The 20178-nt window shown below is 39.4% G+C and overlaps 1 protein-coding gene across 2 annotated transcripts in view; it reads right to left on the reverse strand.

Annotated features, from left to right (window-relative positions):
* Fam91a1 (family with sequence similarity 91 member A1) overlaps positions 1–6332 on the reverse strand; it is a 39732-nt gene extending 33400 nt beyond the window's left edge. The window contains exons 1-2 of one of the 2 annotated variants that reach the window (XM_027952317.2): positions 6036–6332; positions 1036–1120 (exon numbers count right to left, since the gene is read on the reverse strand). In XM_027952317.2, the coding sequence (XP_027808118.1) occupies positions 1036–1120; positions 6036–6107 (157 nt within the window). In that variant the 5' untranslated portion in view covers positions 6108–6332. Of the gene's footprint in view, positions 1–1035; positions 1121–5674; positions 5869–6035 lie in introns of those variants that run through there. The other variant, XM_071602141.1, reaches the window with a different exon arrangement.
* Positions 6333–20178: the final 13846 nt, after the last annotated feature.

Consider the following 20178-nt stretch of genomic DNA (forward strand, 5'->3'; position numbering starts at 1 on the left):
AACCAATATCAATTTTTTAAAGTATGTAAGTTAAAAGAAAATAAAATATTCTAAGTTGGAAAAAAAGAACAATTATACCCCAAGAAATAGACCTGAGCATAAAAGTAAAATGTATAATGGTACATTTAAGTAGAGAAATAAATCTTAAATTGGAAAACACAAAAAGGTAGGAAACAAAGGCCAGAGTCTCAAATCCCTTACTGTGTTACTTTTCTTCCTATACATGAAACAGGGCTCACTATGTTGACCAGGATAAGATCAAACTTGAAATCCACCTTCCTCAGCCTCACAAAGTAGCTGGGATTATAGGCACACACCACTCACTGTACCCAGCTTAGATATCGCTTTTCAAAATAGACAAATTGCATGCTAGCTTTCAATGAACTCAAGTATATTTTTAAAAATCATCTGGAAAAGGTTTATATAGAAAAAGTGTCTCAGGACTAGAGGTATATTTCAGTGGTAGAGCACTTGCCTAGCATGTGCAAGGCCCAGGGGTCAATTTCCAGCACTACAAAAATAAAAATTAAATATAAGAGTTAATATACCAAATTAATTACCAAATCAATCTAACAAATAAAAAGCAAATATTTTAAAATTGGAGTTTAAAAAATGATGAAACCAACTATGTTTAAAAATTTTCCAATTATTATAGTAAGTTTTTCATTAAAGTTTTATTATTTAGAAAATTTATAGCAGCAAAAAAAAACTCAAAGTTAAAAATTATTAAAAACTAGACTTTTCCTTTTATCGCCCCAGGCAAAAAGAGAACACTGAATTAGGATTAATATTCTACAGGAAAAATGAACCTATAAACAATAATCTAAAAAATAATTTTCATCAGAATTGGAAAGAAAATTGTACTTGCTAATACAAATGTTTCATTTTGAATGGATCAGTACAGCGTTCCTTAAAGGTTTGTACATGGAATAATTTCAATACCATGAAATATATATTGAAAAATAGGGTGAATTTATGAAAACAATAAATCAGCAACCATCATTTCCACCCCAATATAAAAACATCTCTACTCACCTAAGTTATTTCTGTATCGTAGCTGATTGCGGATACTGTACAGGACAACCTGCTTTTCATATTCCCTCTGTGAATTTCCAAGACTCTAAAGAAATTTCAGATAAATATTACACAGCTTGCAAAATGAATACTACTACTTTTTTCTCCCAGAAAATGTCAAAACTATGACTCCTAACTTTATCCCGGCTTCTCTAATTTCCAGAACTAAATAAGAAATACTTTCTTAAGTTTTGCTATATTAACTTTCCCACTTTGGTATTAAAGCAAAAGTTCAATGTTTCTTTTTAATCTGCCTTTCTAAAATTATTTACTAAAATTGCCCAAAATATTGAATATCAAAGAGCAGTGTGAGCATAACTTCACTTAACAAAGTTCTACATATAGAGATTTCCTTCTTGAACACTCCCAATTTGTGTGTGTTAAATGAATGGATGGATGGTGTCTTACACCTACATTTTTTCAAATTGAAGAACAGCAACTATGGATACACAGATTCCTGACTCGTAGTCACTTACAACAGAGAACTAAGATTATTAAAGGTTAAAATTTCTAGATAATGTGTGTTTCAAATGTACTTAAGAATGCTTCTTTAAAATGCCATTTCCTTGTGGCTTCATTAGAAAACTGTTTTAGAATTCTGGCATCCAGCCATCCTTGGAATCTTGGAGGCATTGCTTCCACTATCCTGAGGATAATAGGGATGCTCAAGTCTCTTACCCAAAATGGTACAGTATTTGCATACAACCTACACATAACGTTCTGTATGCTTTAAATCATCTCTAGATTATTTATAATACGTAATACAACACAAATGCTATGTACATAGTTCTTATACTGTATCACCTAGGGAATAAAAGGGGAAAAAATTTGTACATGTTCAGTACAGACATAATTTTTTTCAGTATTTTTGATTAGCAGCTGGTTTAATCTGCAGATGAATATCCCATAGTTACAGAGGGTAAACTGTATTTAATAAGTAAAATACTTTCTAGCTATGCATTTCAGTATTTTCAGTTCAAAGATGGGAGTCTTCATGAAAGGAAAGAACAAGTTTGCTTGACTACAGTCAACATTATATTTACTGTGTGTCCCTAAACTTAACTTAATATACATGGGCTCTCTCCCTTCTAATTACTAGGTATGTCTTCCCAACACACTATAAAGTGAAACTAGACATCTTTAATGACAGATCAGAGGATTCAGTTCATCATATTTCTTACCATAGGTTTCTGAAAGCAAAGCAAACCTCCATAAATCTTTTGCTTAAGGCACTCTTCATAACAAGAGAGATGAAACTCACATCTAAATAAACTGACCCATAACTGAACACACTGGTGGAACATAATGTGAGAAAATTAAGTATCTTTCTTTCTGCATCTAGATTAGATTACCACAAGTTAAACAGAACTCATACTACTGCCAGAATATATGTGCTTATACTATTTTCGTCTGTTTGTAACATTAAAAGATTTGTAAGATTAGGAGTAGAATTCATTATGGAGAAACTATTCCACCATCCTCTATGTAGCACAAAGTCAGAGTCAGTAATGAAGATATTTAGGGGATTCAAAATGTTAAGCTTTCTGTGGAACTTTTAAAGGTTTCCTGTAGCTCTACCACCAAATAAAAGTCTCTTTCTCAAGAAACACAAAACATACTCATGCATACTCACACAAGCATGAATTTTGCTAAAACTTTAACAAGTTCCAATCTTTGTTCTTCTGTTTCAAAATAAGTCTTTTAATTTAACAACCATTTTCTCCCTTTCAAACTCTATTCCTAGTAAGTCCACAATTAAAAGCATAAATCAAACCACTCACACAAAATATATGGACCCATTATTTATAAGTCTCATAACAAAATATAAAATCTATTAACATGTTAAGTTTTGCACTAGACATTAAGCATTGACTGGCCCCAATCAATCAATATACAGATGTGTACACAAATACCCAAAAACCACAATAAAAGTTAACTTAATTCCTTTCTAGACAAAAAAAATGTACAATAAAATATCTTTGTACAGAGATTCTTTGGCTCTCCTCCATTTCTACCCCAAATCTCCCACCATTAACATTTTAAAACATTGTTGCCACCACAGATAGTTTTTTAAAAACTCATTTTACTCTGAAACAATGCTGGTCTTATAGAAATACTGATAGGGCCTGACAAATGAAGTCAGTCTGCATATAAAAGGAGCTATAACAGAGGCAAGAGGGACATAGGAATAAGGTACTAGCTATAAAGCATTCATTGTACAGATTATTCTAAAAGCACAAAGACCTTCTAAAGCTGTTATTCCTACAAACCCCAATCTCAATGTATACCATCCCGATGCATACTTCTCTCCCATAAAAATGCACACTTCTTTTTTCAATTGACCCTCTGTGGATTACACAGAACCTCATCATAAGATTTCTCTTAAAAATAAAAGGACTATGAATTGTTTTGAACAATAAATACAAGCAATTGATAAACTACAGAAAAAATCCTGAAACAAATGGTCCTAGTCACAACTTTTTAAGGCATTTTTTTAAACTCCAGGGTGACCATATTTTAAAAAAGAAAAAGTTTCACCCCATCCACATGAAAAAAATGGCTTGAAATACATTTTTAAAAATATGAATTTCCTCCCCCCAACTTTCAGAACTATGAAATGTGACTCATATCCAAATTAAACTCATCAAAACTTACTGGAAATCATCAGAATATTCCATTTGTATAATGCCAAAATATATTCTTCCCTTACAAAGAATATTTCCTGCTTTTAAAATGACTGAGCTTTAGCTCCCCAGGAAAAAATCTCAGACTGATGGCATCATTCAACTGAACAAATGTTTACTAAAAGTTAACTCTGTAGAGGTACTCATGGTTTAAAAAAAAAAAAAAAGCATAACAAGTAAAGTAACCACAAAATACACCATATTGGTGTGAACACCTAGATGGATGAGAAATAAAATACAATGAAAACATATCCAAGGAGCAACTACCCAGACTCCAGAGGAGTATCTGAGTGAGATTCAAAAAGAAACTATAATATAAAGGAGATATTTGGTGATAGAACTGGGTTTGCACTTTAGAAGCCCCACCCCCAGTGTAGAATGAAGAATGAAGAATGGATGAGAAGTCTGTGGGCAGGAGACCATACAGCTGATACAGATAGAGTTTGACCTATGAAACAGTGGTAAGAATAGAGAAAGTCTAAGGAAGCAAACCTGTACAGATGGATTTTGCAACATCTACAAATGGCCAAACTTATACTAAGCTAAAACAGCTTACATGTTTTAAGTAATTTCATGGGGGGGGGGGGGGGGGGCAGTGCAGGGACAAGGACAGACCACAGTGTAATTTCAGATTTGGGCCTAATTTTAACACTGTCCTGTGATTGTTTTTTAATAAACATAAGTAAGGTTTCAAAAACCTTCTGCCAATACTAATTAAAATCAATTATTCATGCTAGTCATAATCTAATCATGTATCTTTAATAATGTTATACTTATTTTGATAAAAACAGGAACAGAGAAAAGATGGAAATAAAGAAAAGAAAAACAAGGACTATTGGTTCTTGTACTCATCCTCAGATATGCCACAAAACCCTAAAGAACAAAACTGTCCACTAAAGCCCTCAAACAAATTTAACAAGAGAAACGTATTCCTTCAGAATTAGAGCTTTGTTTTTCTACTTGTAGATAATGAATGCCACAAAGGTCAACCACTGTCCTTGTAAGTCCCTGAAAGTTCTCTTTCCAACTTTCTTAGGTTTGGGTGTCTTAAAGTAAAAAGATTCATCATTGGTCAAATGATGAATCACCAGACCCAGATTTAGGAAATTACTCATTTCCTAGATCCAAAGAGGAAGGGAGGCAAGTAAACTACAATAATTTTTTCACTATCACCACCAGCATTCCAAGCTTTCCAAAAATACTTTTGCCCAGCATCCACAGAAAACAAAAATGTCACTGTCAACTAAGTATAATGGGAGGAACTGAAGATCAGAGAAACAGTAACCAGAAAAACAGTACCTTATAGGTGGGTAGCACATTATCACAACCTTCATAAGATTTAACACCAACTTCTGTGTTATGTATTTACTCATTTATTTACTTAATCTTTGCTAAAATACAAGCTCCATTAAAGCAGGGTCTTTGTCTTGTTTACTGGTGCAAACTACCTGTGTAAGAGCAGGGAATGACACCTAGTAGTTGCTCAATAAATACCTGTTAAACAACTGAGTAAAACTGCCACTCAAAAATTTGAGCACTGCCTCTCAAACATCGCACGTCGATCTTATTGATACATCACTTCTAACCTATAAAGTGCAACAAAACAGTGCATGCAATTTCCTTCAAAACCAGTCCCTGACTTTTTTTTCAGCCTCATTTGCTACTACTGCCACTCTCTTATCAAACTCCACCTCCAAATATATTAATATACACACAACTCCAAATTGTGGTGACATTCAGTTGCTCCCTACTCTCAAGACTTGTTTTTTCACTGATACAAGCCTTTGAAAATGATGTTCCGTCTACCTAGAATAAATTTTATTCCTTCTTCTTTTACTGTTCTTGGTCCTCTCGAGGCCCAATTTGAATGCCTCCTCTACACATCATCGCAATGCTCCATGGACTATATTGCTTACTTCCAATCTACACTACGATGGAGGCACGTTTGAGCTGCAATCCCCTGTATCGTATTCATTTCTGTCTGTCCCTTCTGCATCTTCCTCAAGTTCTGGAGGTCAAGGACCGTGTTTTAAATGTGGGTATCCCTGGCGCCTGGTGGCTCAGCGCAAAGGCACAAGGCGAGTTCTTTGAACACTATTCCGTCCCATTTAGCGATGGCCCCCTCCTGAGCCGAGAGTCGGTTTTCCAGAGAATCTGGCAGGGGAAAGGGCAGGAGTCAGCCGAAGAGAAGCCAGCGCGGGCCCCGGGGGAGGGACGAGCAGGTGACAGTGGGGCGGAGCCGAGGCGGTCGGGGACGGCCCCAGGTCCCCGCCGTACCTGTCTCACGTTGGCGGGCAACTTGCTCCAGGGGTAGTTGTGCCGAATGTGGAACTCCACGTCTATGTTCATGATGCCCAAGCCGGAGCCGCGACCGCGGCCGAACGACGCCTCCCGCCTGCCAGTCCCCGGCCTGTCAGGGGAGCCCGCGGGAGGCTCCGCGCCTCACACTGCGGAGGGCCCGCGCTGCCCCATGGTCAGGCCTCCCGACAGCTCAGCGCGGCCCGGGCCACGGGGCACAGCAGCAGCGGGGGCTGCTGTAGCGCCTTGGCGGCTCCAAGTTTCTTCCTAGTTTCTGCCCGCCGGAAATAGCTCTGGGATTGCGTCACTTCCGCCCGTGACGCAAAGCTGGAGGGGCGGGGTTCCAGATTGGCCCGTTCCGCCCCCTAAACTCTGGTGGGCGGGGCAACGAGGTGGTAGCAGGAGATGCTCGGGAGGTCGCCTCCTGTCTGCAGGCTTGGTGTTGGCCTTTCAGTCCCTGGATGAATTATGATGGTCGCTTGGGCCTGCGTTGCCATTGTTGGATGACTCACTTTCCCCGAAATGGGGGTGGCCCAAAAATCAGATGGTTACAGGCACTGGGGTCAGTTGTCTAAGAAAAAGCACCCTGGGAAAGGACCATAGCTGGCTTCAAATAGTGGAAGAGTAGTGAGCACCATGGGGACTCTCCACCGCCTGCACCCCAAGAAGGGCCAGGTGAACAGAGTCCAGGCTCAGGAGCAGAGAATATTTAAATCAATACTTTCCCCTGACTGAGGGAGAAGCCATGATACATCAAAGCTGTATCTTGTGGAAGAATAATGTTGAGCTTCAAAATTTAAATTCTTTGAATGTAGAGATTCGGGGAGCAGACATTTTAAACTGGTACTGACAAGTCTGGCTGCCCAAGAGAATCGATAAGACAACGACCATTGCCAACCTTTGGCATGCAGCTTCTGGGTGTCTTCTGCTCAAAAAAATGCCTCCAATGCCTCTTTTTAAAGGCAGAAATCCAGCACATCTCCCTTTATCTCCAGTAAGACAGTCTTTGAGAATAGTTTCTTCTAGAATTTGTTACACTGCCTAAGCGATCTCAGGACTTTGGTTACTTGAAGCAACTAGAGACAAGTTCTGTATTTTTGCAATTATTTTCAGTTTTAAACAATAGTTTTAAACGTTTTATTATACACTAACATATATAAACTCAGAACTTGTTATATAAAATGCCTAACTCAAACCTAAACAGTTGGAGAATCAGATACATAGACTCCATAATATCTGATTAATCAAAACAAACATGGTACACACTACACACTACTTTTGCATAGGTATATTGGTCTCATTTTAGCCAACTATACATAGAAACTTTGACTCCTGTGTTTACAGACCTGCATCAGCATAACTAAAGTTAACTGAATGCCAACCATGAGACATAAGTTCAATGACTATTGTTTGCCTTGCTTCTAAGTGTTAAGCCCTTAACTTGCAGGAGATTTTCATTCCTCACAACGGTGTGAAATTACTATCCTGATTACTATCCCAATGTAATACAAGAGTAAAGTGAGGCTTGGCAGGGCTATATGGCTTGCTCACAAAACCACTCAGGCAGGAGTGACAGAGCTGTCTTACTCTAAAGCCATCCTTTGATTTCCCAAGTCCACCTCTCATTTTACTGCCTTCTAGTCCAGTTTAGATAATGTTCATGTAAAGCCAACAACACAAATCTGCAAGAAAATAACTTTTATACAATTCTAAGTGTGGAAGAGCCCATATCCTTCCAAAGTCTTGGATCTAATGTAAGTAACAATGAATATTAAGACAAATTAGTTTTTAAATCTCTGTAAACCATTATCTTAGCAATTAAGCAAGAGTGTGCCTGTTAAACTTATCTTAAACTTATCTTTTTTGCTTAACAAATATTGAATATAATGTGGACATATTACAACAGAAAAGTAACCAGCTGATAGTAGAGTTAAACTTAATGCCTGCTAAATCGAGAAGGCACAGACCTTTGAAAATGTGACCTTGGGGAATAGAAAAGATTCTAACTAAGTAGCTGAAAAAATCAGAAATTTGAAAGAGGAAATGGTAATGGGTCAAAGCTATATAAACAGGAATAACACAAATAACAATTCCTTCAGAGCAGGAACTGGTAACAGAGTTTGGTTTACAAAAACGCAGAGTGCTGCATTTTTATTAAACTACTGAGCTACCTCCTTTTCCCACAAAGTGACCAGTCTTTGAGAATTTGGAAATACAGAAGTTTATATAGTTCATAAATTAACCCACAAGGCTAAGTGTCCTTTTCGGTGGGAAGTTCAGAACCAGGACTGCTCCCCAAACATCAGAAAACCAAAATCAGCTGTTCACTGGGCTTCATATACTCAGTCATTACATCATTAAACCTTTTTGGTAAATAATAATGTTCATCCTTTTAGGTCCATGATTCAGGTTTCTGCTATTTCTGCTTCACTATATCTTTGTCTTTCAAACTCTAGAGAGGTCAGAAACTTCAGAGTGTTAGAAACCCCATCCCAGAAGCTGTGTAGCCCAGCAATGTGTTCAAATACACAAGTGCAATGAGATGTCTTCTTATCTGGCTTTATCAGATTGGCTTAAGAGAAATTACCCAACTGGCTTGAGTAATATACCCTTTAGTAAGACTACATATCTCATTTTTATATTTTTATTCTCATTTTTTCAACAGAAATAATGAGCAGAAGCAACTTGAAACTAGTAGGGTCTGAAGACCTTACTCACAGACCCCAGAATGTCATGTGCTATGGTAGAAAGAATAATGGCTCCACATCTAATCCCTACAACCTGTGAATGTTACCTTCATGGCAAAAGAGGCTTTGCAACTAAAATTAAATTGAGGATCTTAAAATGGGAAGATTATCTGGGATTATCTAAATGGGCTCAACCTAACCACAGGGTCCTCATAAGAGGAGGCAGGAGGGTCAGAGTCAGAGAACAGGATAGGATGGTAGAAGCAGAGGTTAGAGTGACGGGAGACTACAAGCCAAGGAATTTCTCTTCTAGAAGCAGAAAAAGGAAATGGATTCTTGGCATAGCCCTGTTTGTACTTCTGATCTCCTGAACTAGAAAGTAATAAATTTGTATTGACTTAAGTCACTACGTTTGTGGTAATTTGTTATGGAAGCAGTAGGAAATTATATACTCCCCCAACTATAAAATACTCCAATAATCTGATCCATCAAATTTTATAATTAAATTCATTTTGTAATTTAAATGTAAATACACTGAGAAGGAATAATTCCTTTTTAGCCTTCGTATCTTGGGGTCTATGTGAGTTATCACATCTTTTTTCAACAGTTAAGTTTGAAAGATAAAGAACTAAGGGATTAAATGAGATCAGAAAATGGTTTCTAGAACAAAAAAGGAGAAAGTCACTGTAAACATTTTCTACTTCACAATTTTGCTGGGCCTGACTTGGTCATGGGTTTCCATACCAGAAGTGCTCTGCTCTGTTCCCATGAACCAGGTCACCTCCATGGTTGCTTGACATCTTGGCCTAGCTTGGTCCCATCTCAGAGTTCTTGCCCTTGCTACTCCTTCACCTTGATGCCTTTCCCCAGACCCTTGAATGACAGGCTCCTTATCACTGAGCCTTCTCTTCTCCCACTACCTTGTCCAGATAGCCACTCACCCTCTGCAACACTACTTTGGTTTATGCCCGTCATTGCAAGGAATACTATCTGACATCCTCTTTGGTTTCTTGTTTGTCATTGGTCTTTCCCTGGAGGGAAGGATTTGTCTGTCTCATTCATCCGTCTATTTCCACTACCTTGAATCAGGTATCACACATCATAAGTGCTCAGTATTTGAATGTAATGAATGAACGAGTTATGTGTTATGTGAGCTCACAAATGTCACCTTGTTAGTTAAACCTTCCCTGTCCACCTCATTCAAAGTTGTAGTACAATCTAACTGGAGTGAGATGGTATCTTAGGGTGGTTTTGATTTGCATTTCTCTGACTGCTAGAGATGGTGAGCATTTTTTCATGTACTTGTTGATTGATTGTATGTCCTCCTCTGAGAAGTGTCTGTTCAGGTCCTTGGCCCATTTGTTGATTGGGTTGTTTGTTCTCTTATTGTCTAATTTTTTGAGTTCTTTGTATACTCTGGATATTAGGGCTCTATCTGAAGTGTGAGGAGTAAAGATTTGTTCCCAGGATGTAGGCTCTCTATTTACCTCTCTTATTGTATCTTTTGCTGAGAAAAAACTTTTTAGTTTGAGTAAGTCCCATTTGTTGATTCTAGTTATTAACTTTTGTGCTATGGGTGTCCTATTGAGGAATTTGGAGCCCGACCCCACAGTATGTAGATCGTAGCCAACTTTTTCTTCTATCAGACGGCGTGTCTCTGATTTGATATCATCTCACTCCAGTTAGATTGGCAGCCATTATGAAGTCAAACAACAACAAGTGCTGGCGAGGATGTGGGGAAAAGGGTACACTTGTACATTGCTGGTGGGACTGCAAATTGGTGCAGCCAATTTGGAAAGCAGTATGGAGATTTCTTGGAAAGCTGGGAATGGAGCCACCATTTGACCCAGCTATTCCCCTTCTCGGTCTATTCCCTAAAGACCTAAAAAGAGCATGCTACAGGGACACTGCTACATCGATGTTCATAGCAGCACAATTCACAATAGCTAGACTGTGGAACCAACCTAGATGCCCTTCAATGGATGAATGGATAAAAAAAATGTGGCATTTATACACAATGGAGTATTACTCTGCATTAAAAAATGACAAAATCATAGAATTTACAGGGAAATGGATGGCATTAGAGCAGATTATGCTAAGTGAAGCTAGCCAATCCCTAAAAAACAAATGCCAAATGTCTTCTTTGATATAAGGAGAGTAACTAAGAACAGAGTAGGGTCGAAGAGCATGAGAAGAAGATTAACATTAAACAGGGATGAGAGGTGGGAGGGAAAGGGAGAGAGAAGGGAAAATGCATGGAAACGGAAGGAGACCCTCAGAGTTATACAAAAGTACATACAAGAGGAAGTGAGGGGAAGGGGAAAAATAATACAAGGGGGACAAACGAATGTCAGTAGAGGGGGCAGAGAGAGAAGAGGGGAGGGGAGGGGAGGGGAGGGGTGATAGTAGAGGATAGGAAAGGCAGCAGAATACAACAGACACTAGTATGGCAATATGTAAATCAATGGATGTGTAACTGATGTGATTCTGCAATCTGTATATGGGGTAAAAATGGGAGCTCATAACCCACTTGAATCAAATTGTGAAATATGATATATCAAGAACTATGTAATGTTTTGAACAGCCAACAATAAAAAATTAAAAAAAAAAAAAACAACAAAGTTGTAGTACATCTACAACCTTCTGCCTCCCCCTTCCCTGCATTGTTTTTCTCCATAAAATGGAGATGGCACATATTGCCATCTAAAATATTTAATAAGTGATCTAGTCATTTTAATTAATCCCCCATTAGATTAAAGGCTCCCATAAAGCAGGTGTTTTTGTTTTGTTCTCAAGTTTAGGTCGGCACATAATAGGCGTTCAGTAAACAGAGTGGATGAACAAACGAGATATAAAGAGCAGAATTCTCATTAAAATCCAGATATGGGGATTCTCTGGAAACTCTGGAAAGTCCTGCCCTCTTGGCCCTCGTTTCCCACACTAGTCAATGGAGCTGGGGAGAGCCTGCCTCACTGAGTCAGGACACAGACCTTCCCACAGGCCATAGTCCCCACTCCTCCCTGCTGCCTTCCTGCTTCGGAGGTGCATTGTGAACATTGTCACACTTGCAATGTGTTTATTTTGAAGTGGAGAAACATGTCTATACCCTAGTCTATGCTGAATATGAAGGAAATGTGAGCTAGACAGAAAAGCCCTGTCCATCTTGCCCTGCCTCTCACACTTCATAAATTCACACTTGCAAATCCTTCCACTTGCCTCCCGTTGAATCCCTTCGGATCTTTGCAAACAGAACACCCATTTCTGCAGTGCTCATCCCTGCTTCTCTACCTGGAAAGCTTTGCATCCTGACACTGTGGGAGGGGTTCTGAAGAATCCCAAGGTGAGGATAGAGTGAGGGAAAAGGCAAGATAACGTGGGATTATTTTCCTTTTAAGAAGTTTCTGGTATTTTTTTTCTTCAAAGGAGGAAAGCAACTGAAGACAAAGATTAATATCATATGACCTGCATAGAGAGAATGGTGTATGTCTGCCATCTGGAGTCAGCTTACGTTTGGAACATTCGTGAGTCTGATGTGTCATGAACACTCCACTATCAAGCCACCTCCCCTGCAAACTCTGGCAACTGTAGTAGTCAAGGTGACCACCAGGGGCTGATCTCACACAACATTTCTATATTTAAAACCTTTAAGTTGTTCTGTTTCTAACTGTTGACTTTCATCCAAACCATTTTCTCAGGCTTTACAGTCCTTGAAATTCTTTCTCTCATTTATCTCAGCAGCTAGTGGACCAAACACTGTTGCTTCTTCTTTGAAATTGTTTCACTTAGGCGTTCTGGGCAGTGGTCCAGCTGAGGTTTGTACAATCTCAAGGTCATCATTTGTGCCTCTTGATAGGTCCAGGCCACTGCTTAAGTTGTGTAGCTACAAAGTTGTCTTTATCCTTAATTGAAAATATTTTCACAGTATCCATGAGGAGGAGTAAAATCACATTGTGACTGAATGAGAATGGTCCATGTTGGAATTCAGTTTTATTTTTCAAGAGGTTGGACCAGTAGAAAAAACAGAGGCAAAAAAATGAACAGAAAAAAAGTCCATGAAAGTGAAGAGTCCCCTGGAGAGTTCCTCTCATTTTTTCTTTTCATTTCTTCATGAAATTAATTTAAATACATAGGTAATCTTCAAGGGATAAAACAGAATAAAAATTTCCAGTGCCACTGTTAAAAAAAAAAAAAAAAAAAAACAGCATTAAATCACCATGTCCAAGCCTCATAGCAGATCAGCTCTATCAAAGTTCCTGGTGTTGGAACCCAGGTCTGCATATTTATGAAATATCTCCAGGTAATTCTATCAGGCATCTTGGAGCCTCAGGGACTCAATAAACATATGTTGAGATGCATTTGAAAACTTAGGAGTTTGAACAAAGATAATTTCTAGTGTCTAATTCTATCTCTATAAGTGAATAATTTCTGACAAAATATAATAATTCTCTTGCAGATGCTGAATAACTTCCCCAACTTAGGCCCTTTAGTACAAGAAATAAACGGCAGCTCTTAAACATGCATATAGACCAAGAAAATTAATTTCTCCATCTCGTGTTTACAATCAAGACAGTCGTGATACAAAGAATTACACACTATTGGGCCAATGTGGAAATTATCTGAGCTTATGTAATTCATATGGCATTGGTCCACCTCAGATCCTTTTAGCTTATTTAGGTATATTGTTACAGTGGCTTAGAACTTGGCTGAAATGAAATTGCTTTTTATTTCCTTCTACATTATGTCATTCAAACATAACACCTTTAGCAACACGTAATTTCTCAAGTGTCTAACAAGAAATACAAGTTTGTCTACTAGTATTAACTATGATCATGGATTAGGTTCAAGTATAGTAGGAATGTTTTGTGACGTCTATAAACAAGATATAAGTGAGAGATAGGTTACTTTCTTGGCTACAACCATAACTGATTCCAGGAAAATGTCAATTGGCTACTTGGGCAACTCACGTCCATGGAAGCATGTGTTCCTTCATGTACAGAAACTGGAATTCTGTTCCTTTTAGATTTAATTAATGACTACACCTTTTAAGAAATTATATAGTAATTTTTTATTCATTTTCCCTTCCTTCATGTACATACCGTACATGCATACTTTCATCCATATATAGCTAATTGAATCATATACCTAGAAAAGTTAGGGCCCAGGAAGCAAAAGCCAGGTGAAAAAAATCAAGAAACCAAAGACATCTATTTACCTTTGAAAAAAATAAGAATTATTACAAAGAAAGGCAAGAAGAAAGTCAAGATTGAATACAAAATTGGATTTTCAAGTCCTAGCAAGCAAGTTTTGAAAGCCAGGCTATGTGAAGAAAGAGTTTTTGGAGTCCTTGTAGCTCCCACTCGCAGATCTTGATGTGAAACAGGGGAGGATGAAACCTTCAGGAGGGAACATTTCCCAGGAGAAGCCACTGCCCCCAGATGACTGCCTCTAAACAGAAAACGGCCAAATGCAGAGTCTTTTACTTGGGAGGTGGGAGGCTTAACAAGGCGCACGTGCACCGGCGCGCACACAAGGCTTATGCCTACCTAAGGAAATCAAGCAGCTGGATTTTTGTGTGTGTGTGAATATTCACATATGAATATATTCAACCCCCCAAACAGCCACCAGCTTTAATCTGAACTAAGACCTATTTTCGACACACAGGAGATAGGGAGTGAAACTGAACTGCAGTAACAGTCCCTCACTATCTGCCTGCTGAGACAGCATCAGTGTCCACACTGGGATCCTCAGGAGCTAGCAGCAGGGCTTGTCAGGAGTGGGCATGAGGCAGGTTGTCAAGGCACATTTTCCAGACCACTCAGGAGGAAAACCCAAAGAGCCCATATCTGATGTGAAACTGCAAAGCTTTTGAAGGCCAAAAACTTCTGTGGAATTCAAGCACCTGGAAATCAAACAGCTGGATTTTCTTTGTGTGTGAAAGGGACATAATCCTGACCCAGCCTACCTACAGCCTAGGAATCAAGATAGCTTCCTGGACTCCACCAGTCAAATACATGAGAGATCACGATTGATTCCTAAGTGTGCTAACGAAAATTGCAGAGGAAAATCTCTCACTCTATAAATAGTGGAAGAGAATGGAAACATTCCATACTAAGATCCCACCACCAAAGTTGATCCTCAGGGCCCAGCAGCAAAAATAGTGTTAGTAAATGACTGAATTATTGAGTCTAGAAGTCTGAAATTAATCTGGGAAGAACTGATTTAAGGAAAACATAGACTAAGGGTTGCTATGTGCAAGGCACCATGCTAAGTATTTGGGAACACACTGTTGAATAAGCATGATCCTACTTTTCAGTGATTTACAGACTGGTAGGGTTGAGATAGTTCAATGGAATGTAAAGTAGAATGCAGAGACGGTATAAGATGCTAGGAGAGGAAATGGATCTTCTCAGTGAAGATTCTGGAAACACACTCCTGCAAGGTAGGCGGGCCTGCGACCCACCGGCAGAAGAGGAGCAGCCGCCTGCTGAGAGGCTGAGCCGCCCCCTCCCCCTGCGCCGGCATAGTAGAGGGAACTGGGACCAAACACAGAGCAGGCCCAGCGGCCTGCTGAGGGGCAGAGCCGCCCCCCACCCCCCTCGCCTGCCAGGTAGGGGAAGGGTGACCACCGACAGAAAAGGCCCAGTGGCCCGCGGTGGGACAGAGCTTCCAATCACTCCTGCAAGGTAGGCGGGCCTGCGACCCACCGGCAGAAGAGGAGCAGCCGCCTGCTGAGAGGCTGAGCCGCCCCCTCCCCCTGCGCCGGCATAGTAGAGGGAACTGGGACCAAACACAGAGCAGGCCCAGCGGCCTGCTGAGGAGCAGAGCTGCCCCCCACCCCCCGCGCCTGCCAGGTAGGGGAACTGTGACCACCGACAGAAAAGGCCCAGTGGCCCGCGGTGGGACAGAGCTTCCAATCACGCCTGCAAGGTAGGCGGGCCTGCGACCCACCGGCAGAAGAGGAGCAGCGGCCTGCTGAGAGGCAGAGCCGCCCACTCCCCCCCGCGCCTGCAAAGTAGTCGGAACTGAGACCACCATCAGAACAGGTCAGACCTGCAACCGAGAGACAGAACAGGCCCAGTGGCCTGAGGAAGGGTAGAGCCGCCCCCCCCCCACGCCTGCAAAGTAGGCGGACCTGCGACCCACTGGCACTCCAGCCCCAGAGGCCTGCAGAGGAGCAGTGCCGCTGCCTGCGCCTGCAAAGTAGGCAGAACTGCGACCACCGACAGAACAAGCCTAGCGGCCCGCAGAGGGACAGAGCCGCCGCCCGCGCCTGCAAGGTCGGCGGACCTGCTACCGACTGGCAGAGCAGGCCCAGCGGCCTGCCGGCGTGGTAGGCACATTGCCCCAATTGGAGGAGGGGCAGAGCCGCCGCCCGCGCCTGCGAGGGAGACTTTGCAACTATACAAGACCAATATAAATATATAGGGGGAAAATTCAATAGCACAACAGTTTCACCAAGAAGAAAGGAACGCGAACAGTATGAAGAGACAAGGAAAGAAAGGACCACAAGCATTGCAGGTCAACTCAACGTTAGAAGAGGTAATAGCTGCAGCTGATGGAATGTCAGATAAAGAATTCAGGATATACATGCTTCAGATGATCTGGAGTCTCAAGGAAGACATCAGACAGCAAAATCAGACAATGAAAGATCACTTCAACAATGAATTACATAAACAAATCCAAGAAGCAAAAGATCAACTATACAGGGAAATAGAGGTTATAAAAAACAAACAAACAGAAATCCTAGAAATGCAGGAAGCAATAAGCCAACTTAAAAACTCAATTGAGAATACTACCAGCAGAGTAGAACACTTAGAAGACAGAACATCAGACAATGAAGATAAAGTATTTCAACTTGAAAAGAACATAGACACCTCAGCAAGACTGTTAAGAAACCATGAGCAGAACATCCAAGAAATATGGGATAACATCAAGAGACCAAATTTAAGAGTCATTGGGATACAGGAAGGAACAGAGTTTCAAACCAAAGGAATGAGCAATCTATTCAATGAAATAATTCGAGAAAACTTCCCAGACTTGAAGAATGAGACAGAACCCCAAATCCTAGAAGCCTACAGGACGCCGAATGTGCAAAATCATAAGAGACCCACACCTAGACACATTATAATGAAGATGCCCAACATACAGAATAAGGAGAGAATTTTAAAAGCTACAAGAGAAAGGAAGCAGATCACATTTAGGGGTAAGCCAATCAGGATAACAGCTGACCTTTCAACACAGACTCTGAAAGCTAGAAGATCCTGGAATAACATATTTCAAACACTGAAAGAAAATGGGTTCCAACCAAGAATTGTGTTTCCAGCGAAATTAAGCTTCAGGATGGAAGATGAAATTAAAACCTTCCACGATAAACAAAAGTTAAAAGAATTTGCAGCTAGAAACCCATCTCTTCAAAACATCCTTGGCAAAACATTACAGGAAGAGGAAATGGAAAATAACAATGAAAACCAACAGTGGGAGGTAGGACACTAAAGGGGGGAAAATAATCAAAGTGGAAAACAAACCATGTTTAGTAACATAAATAAACAAATATGGCTGGAAGAACAACCCATATCTCAATAATAACCCTAAATGTTAATGGCTTAAACTCACCAATCAAGAGACACAGGCTAGTAGAATGGATCACAAAACAAGACCCAACAATATGCTGCCTACAGGAGACGCATTTGATAGGAAAAGACATACATAGGCTGAAGGTGAAAGGTTGGGAAAAATCATATCACTCATATGGACTTCGGAAACAAGCAGGAGTATCCATACTCATATCAAATAAAATAGATTTTAAGCCAAAGTTAATCAAAAGGGATAAAGAGGGACACTACATACTGCTCAAGGGAACCATACACCAACAAGACATAACAATCATAAATATATATGCCCCAAACAATGGTGCAGCTATGTTCATCAAACAAACTCTTCTCAAGTTCAAGAGTCTAATAGACCACCATACAATAATCATGGGAGACTTCAACACACCTCTATCACCACTGGACAGATCTTCCAAACAAAAGTTGAATAAGGAAACTATAGAACTCAATAACACAATTAATAACCTAGACTTAATTGACATATATAGAATATACCACCCAACATCAAGCAGTTACACTTTTTTCTCAGCAGCACATGGATCCTTCTCAAAAATAGATCATATATTATGTCACAGGGAAACTCTTAGACAATACAAAGGAGTAGAGATAATACCATGCATCCTATCTGATCATAATGGAATGGAACTGAAAATCAACAATAAAAGCAGGAAGGAAAAAGAATACATCACTTGGAGAATGAACAATAGGTTACTGAATGATCAATGGGTTATAGAAGACATCAAGGAGGAAATTAAAAAATTCTTAGAGATTAATGAAAACACAGACACAACATATCGGAATCTATGGGACACATTGAAAGCAGTTCTAAGAGGAAAATTCATTGCTTGGAGTTCATTCCTTAAAAAAAGAAAAAACCAACAAATAAATGATCTCATACTTCATCTCAAAATCCTAGAAAAAGAAGAGCAAAACAACAGCAAAAGAAGTAGAAGGCAAGAAATAATTAAAATCAGAGCTGAAATTAATGAAATCGAAACAAAAGAAACAATTGAAAAAATTGACAAAACTAAAAGTTGGTTCTTTGAAAAAATAAACAAAATCGACAGACCCTTAGCCATGCTAGCGAAGAGAAGAAGAGAGAGAACTCAAATCACTAACATACGGGATGAAAGAGGCAATATCACAACAGACACTTCAGAAATACAGAAGATAATCAAAAATTATTTTGAATCCTTATACTCCAATAAATTAGAAGATAGTGAAGGCATAGATAAATTTCTTAAGTCATATGATCTGCCCAGATTGAGTCAGGAGGATATAGACAACCTAAACAGACCAATATCAATTGAGGAAATAGAAGAAACCATCAAAAGACTACCAACTAAGAAAAGCCCAGGACCGGATGGGTATACAGCAGAGTTTTACAAAACCTTTAAAGAGGAACTAATACCAATACTTTTCAAGCTACTTCGGGAAATAGAAAAAGAGGGAGAACTTCCAAATTCATTCTACGAGGCCAACATCACCCTGATACCTAAACCAGACAAAGACACTTCAAAGAAAGAAAACTACAGACCAATATCTCTAATGAACCTAGATGCAAAAATCCTCAATAAAATTCTGGCGAATCGGATACAAAAACATATCAAAAAAATTGTGCACCATGATCAAGTAGGATTCATCCCTGGGATGCAAGGCTGGTTCAATATACGGAAATCAATAAATGTTATTCACCACATCAATAGACTTAAAAATAAGAACCATATGATCATCTCGATAGATGCGGAAAAAGCATTCGACAAAGTACAGCATCCCTTTATGTTCAAAACTCTAGAAAAACTAGGGATAACAGGAACATACCTCAATATTGTAAAAGCAATCTATGCTAAGCCTCAGGCTAGCATCATTCTGAATGGAGAAAAATCGAAGGCATTCCCTCTAAAATCTGGAACAAGACAGGGATGCCCTCTCTCACCACTTCTGTTCAACATAGTTCTCGAAACACTGGCCAGAGCAATTAGACAGACGAAAGAAATTAAAGGCATCAAAATAGGAAAAGAAGAACTTAAATTATCACTATTTGCAGATGATATGATTCTATACCTAGCAGACCCAAAAGGCTCTACAAAGAAACTATTAGAGCTAATAAATGAATTCAGCAAAGTGGCAGGATATAAAATCAACACGCATAAATCAAAGGCATTCCTGTATATCAGCGACAAATCCTCTGAAATGGAAATGAGGACAACCACTCCATTCACAATATCTTCAAAAAAAATAAAATACTTGGGAATCAACCTAACAAAAGAGGTGAAAGACTTATACAATGAAAACTACAGAACCCTAAAGAGAGAAATAGAAGAAGATCTTAGAAGATGGAAAAATATACCCTGTTCATGGATAGGCAGAACTAACATCATCAAAATGGCGATATTACCAAAAGTTCTCTATAGGTTTAATGCAATGCCAATCAAAATCCCAACGGCATTTCTTGTAGAAATAGAGAAAGCAATCATGAAATTCATATGGAAAAATAAAAGACCCAGAATAGCAAAAACAATGCTAAGCAGGAAATGTGAATCAGGCGGTATAGCGATACCAGACTTCAAACTATATTACAGAGCAATAGTAACAAAAACAGCATGGTACTGGTACCAAAACAGGCGGGTGGACCAATGGTACAGAATAGAGGACACAGAAACCAATCCACAAAACTACAACTATCTTATATTTGATAAAGGGTCTAAAAGCATGCAATGGAGGAAGGATAGCATCTTCAACAAATGGTGCTGGGAAAACTGGAAATCCATATGCAACAAAATGAAACTGAATCCCTTTCTCTCGCCATGCACAAAAGTTAATTCA

This window comes from Marmota flaviventris, chromosome 15, assembly GCF_047511675.1.
Source record: "Marmota flaviventris isolate mMarFla1 chromosome 15, mMarFla1.hap1, whole genome shotgun sequence".
NCBI lineage: Eukaryota > Metazoa > Chordata > Mammalia > Rodentia > Sciuridae > Marmota > Marmota flaviventris.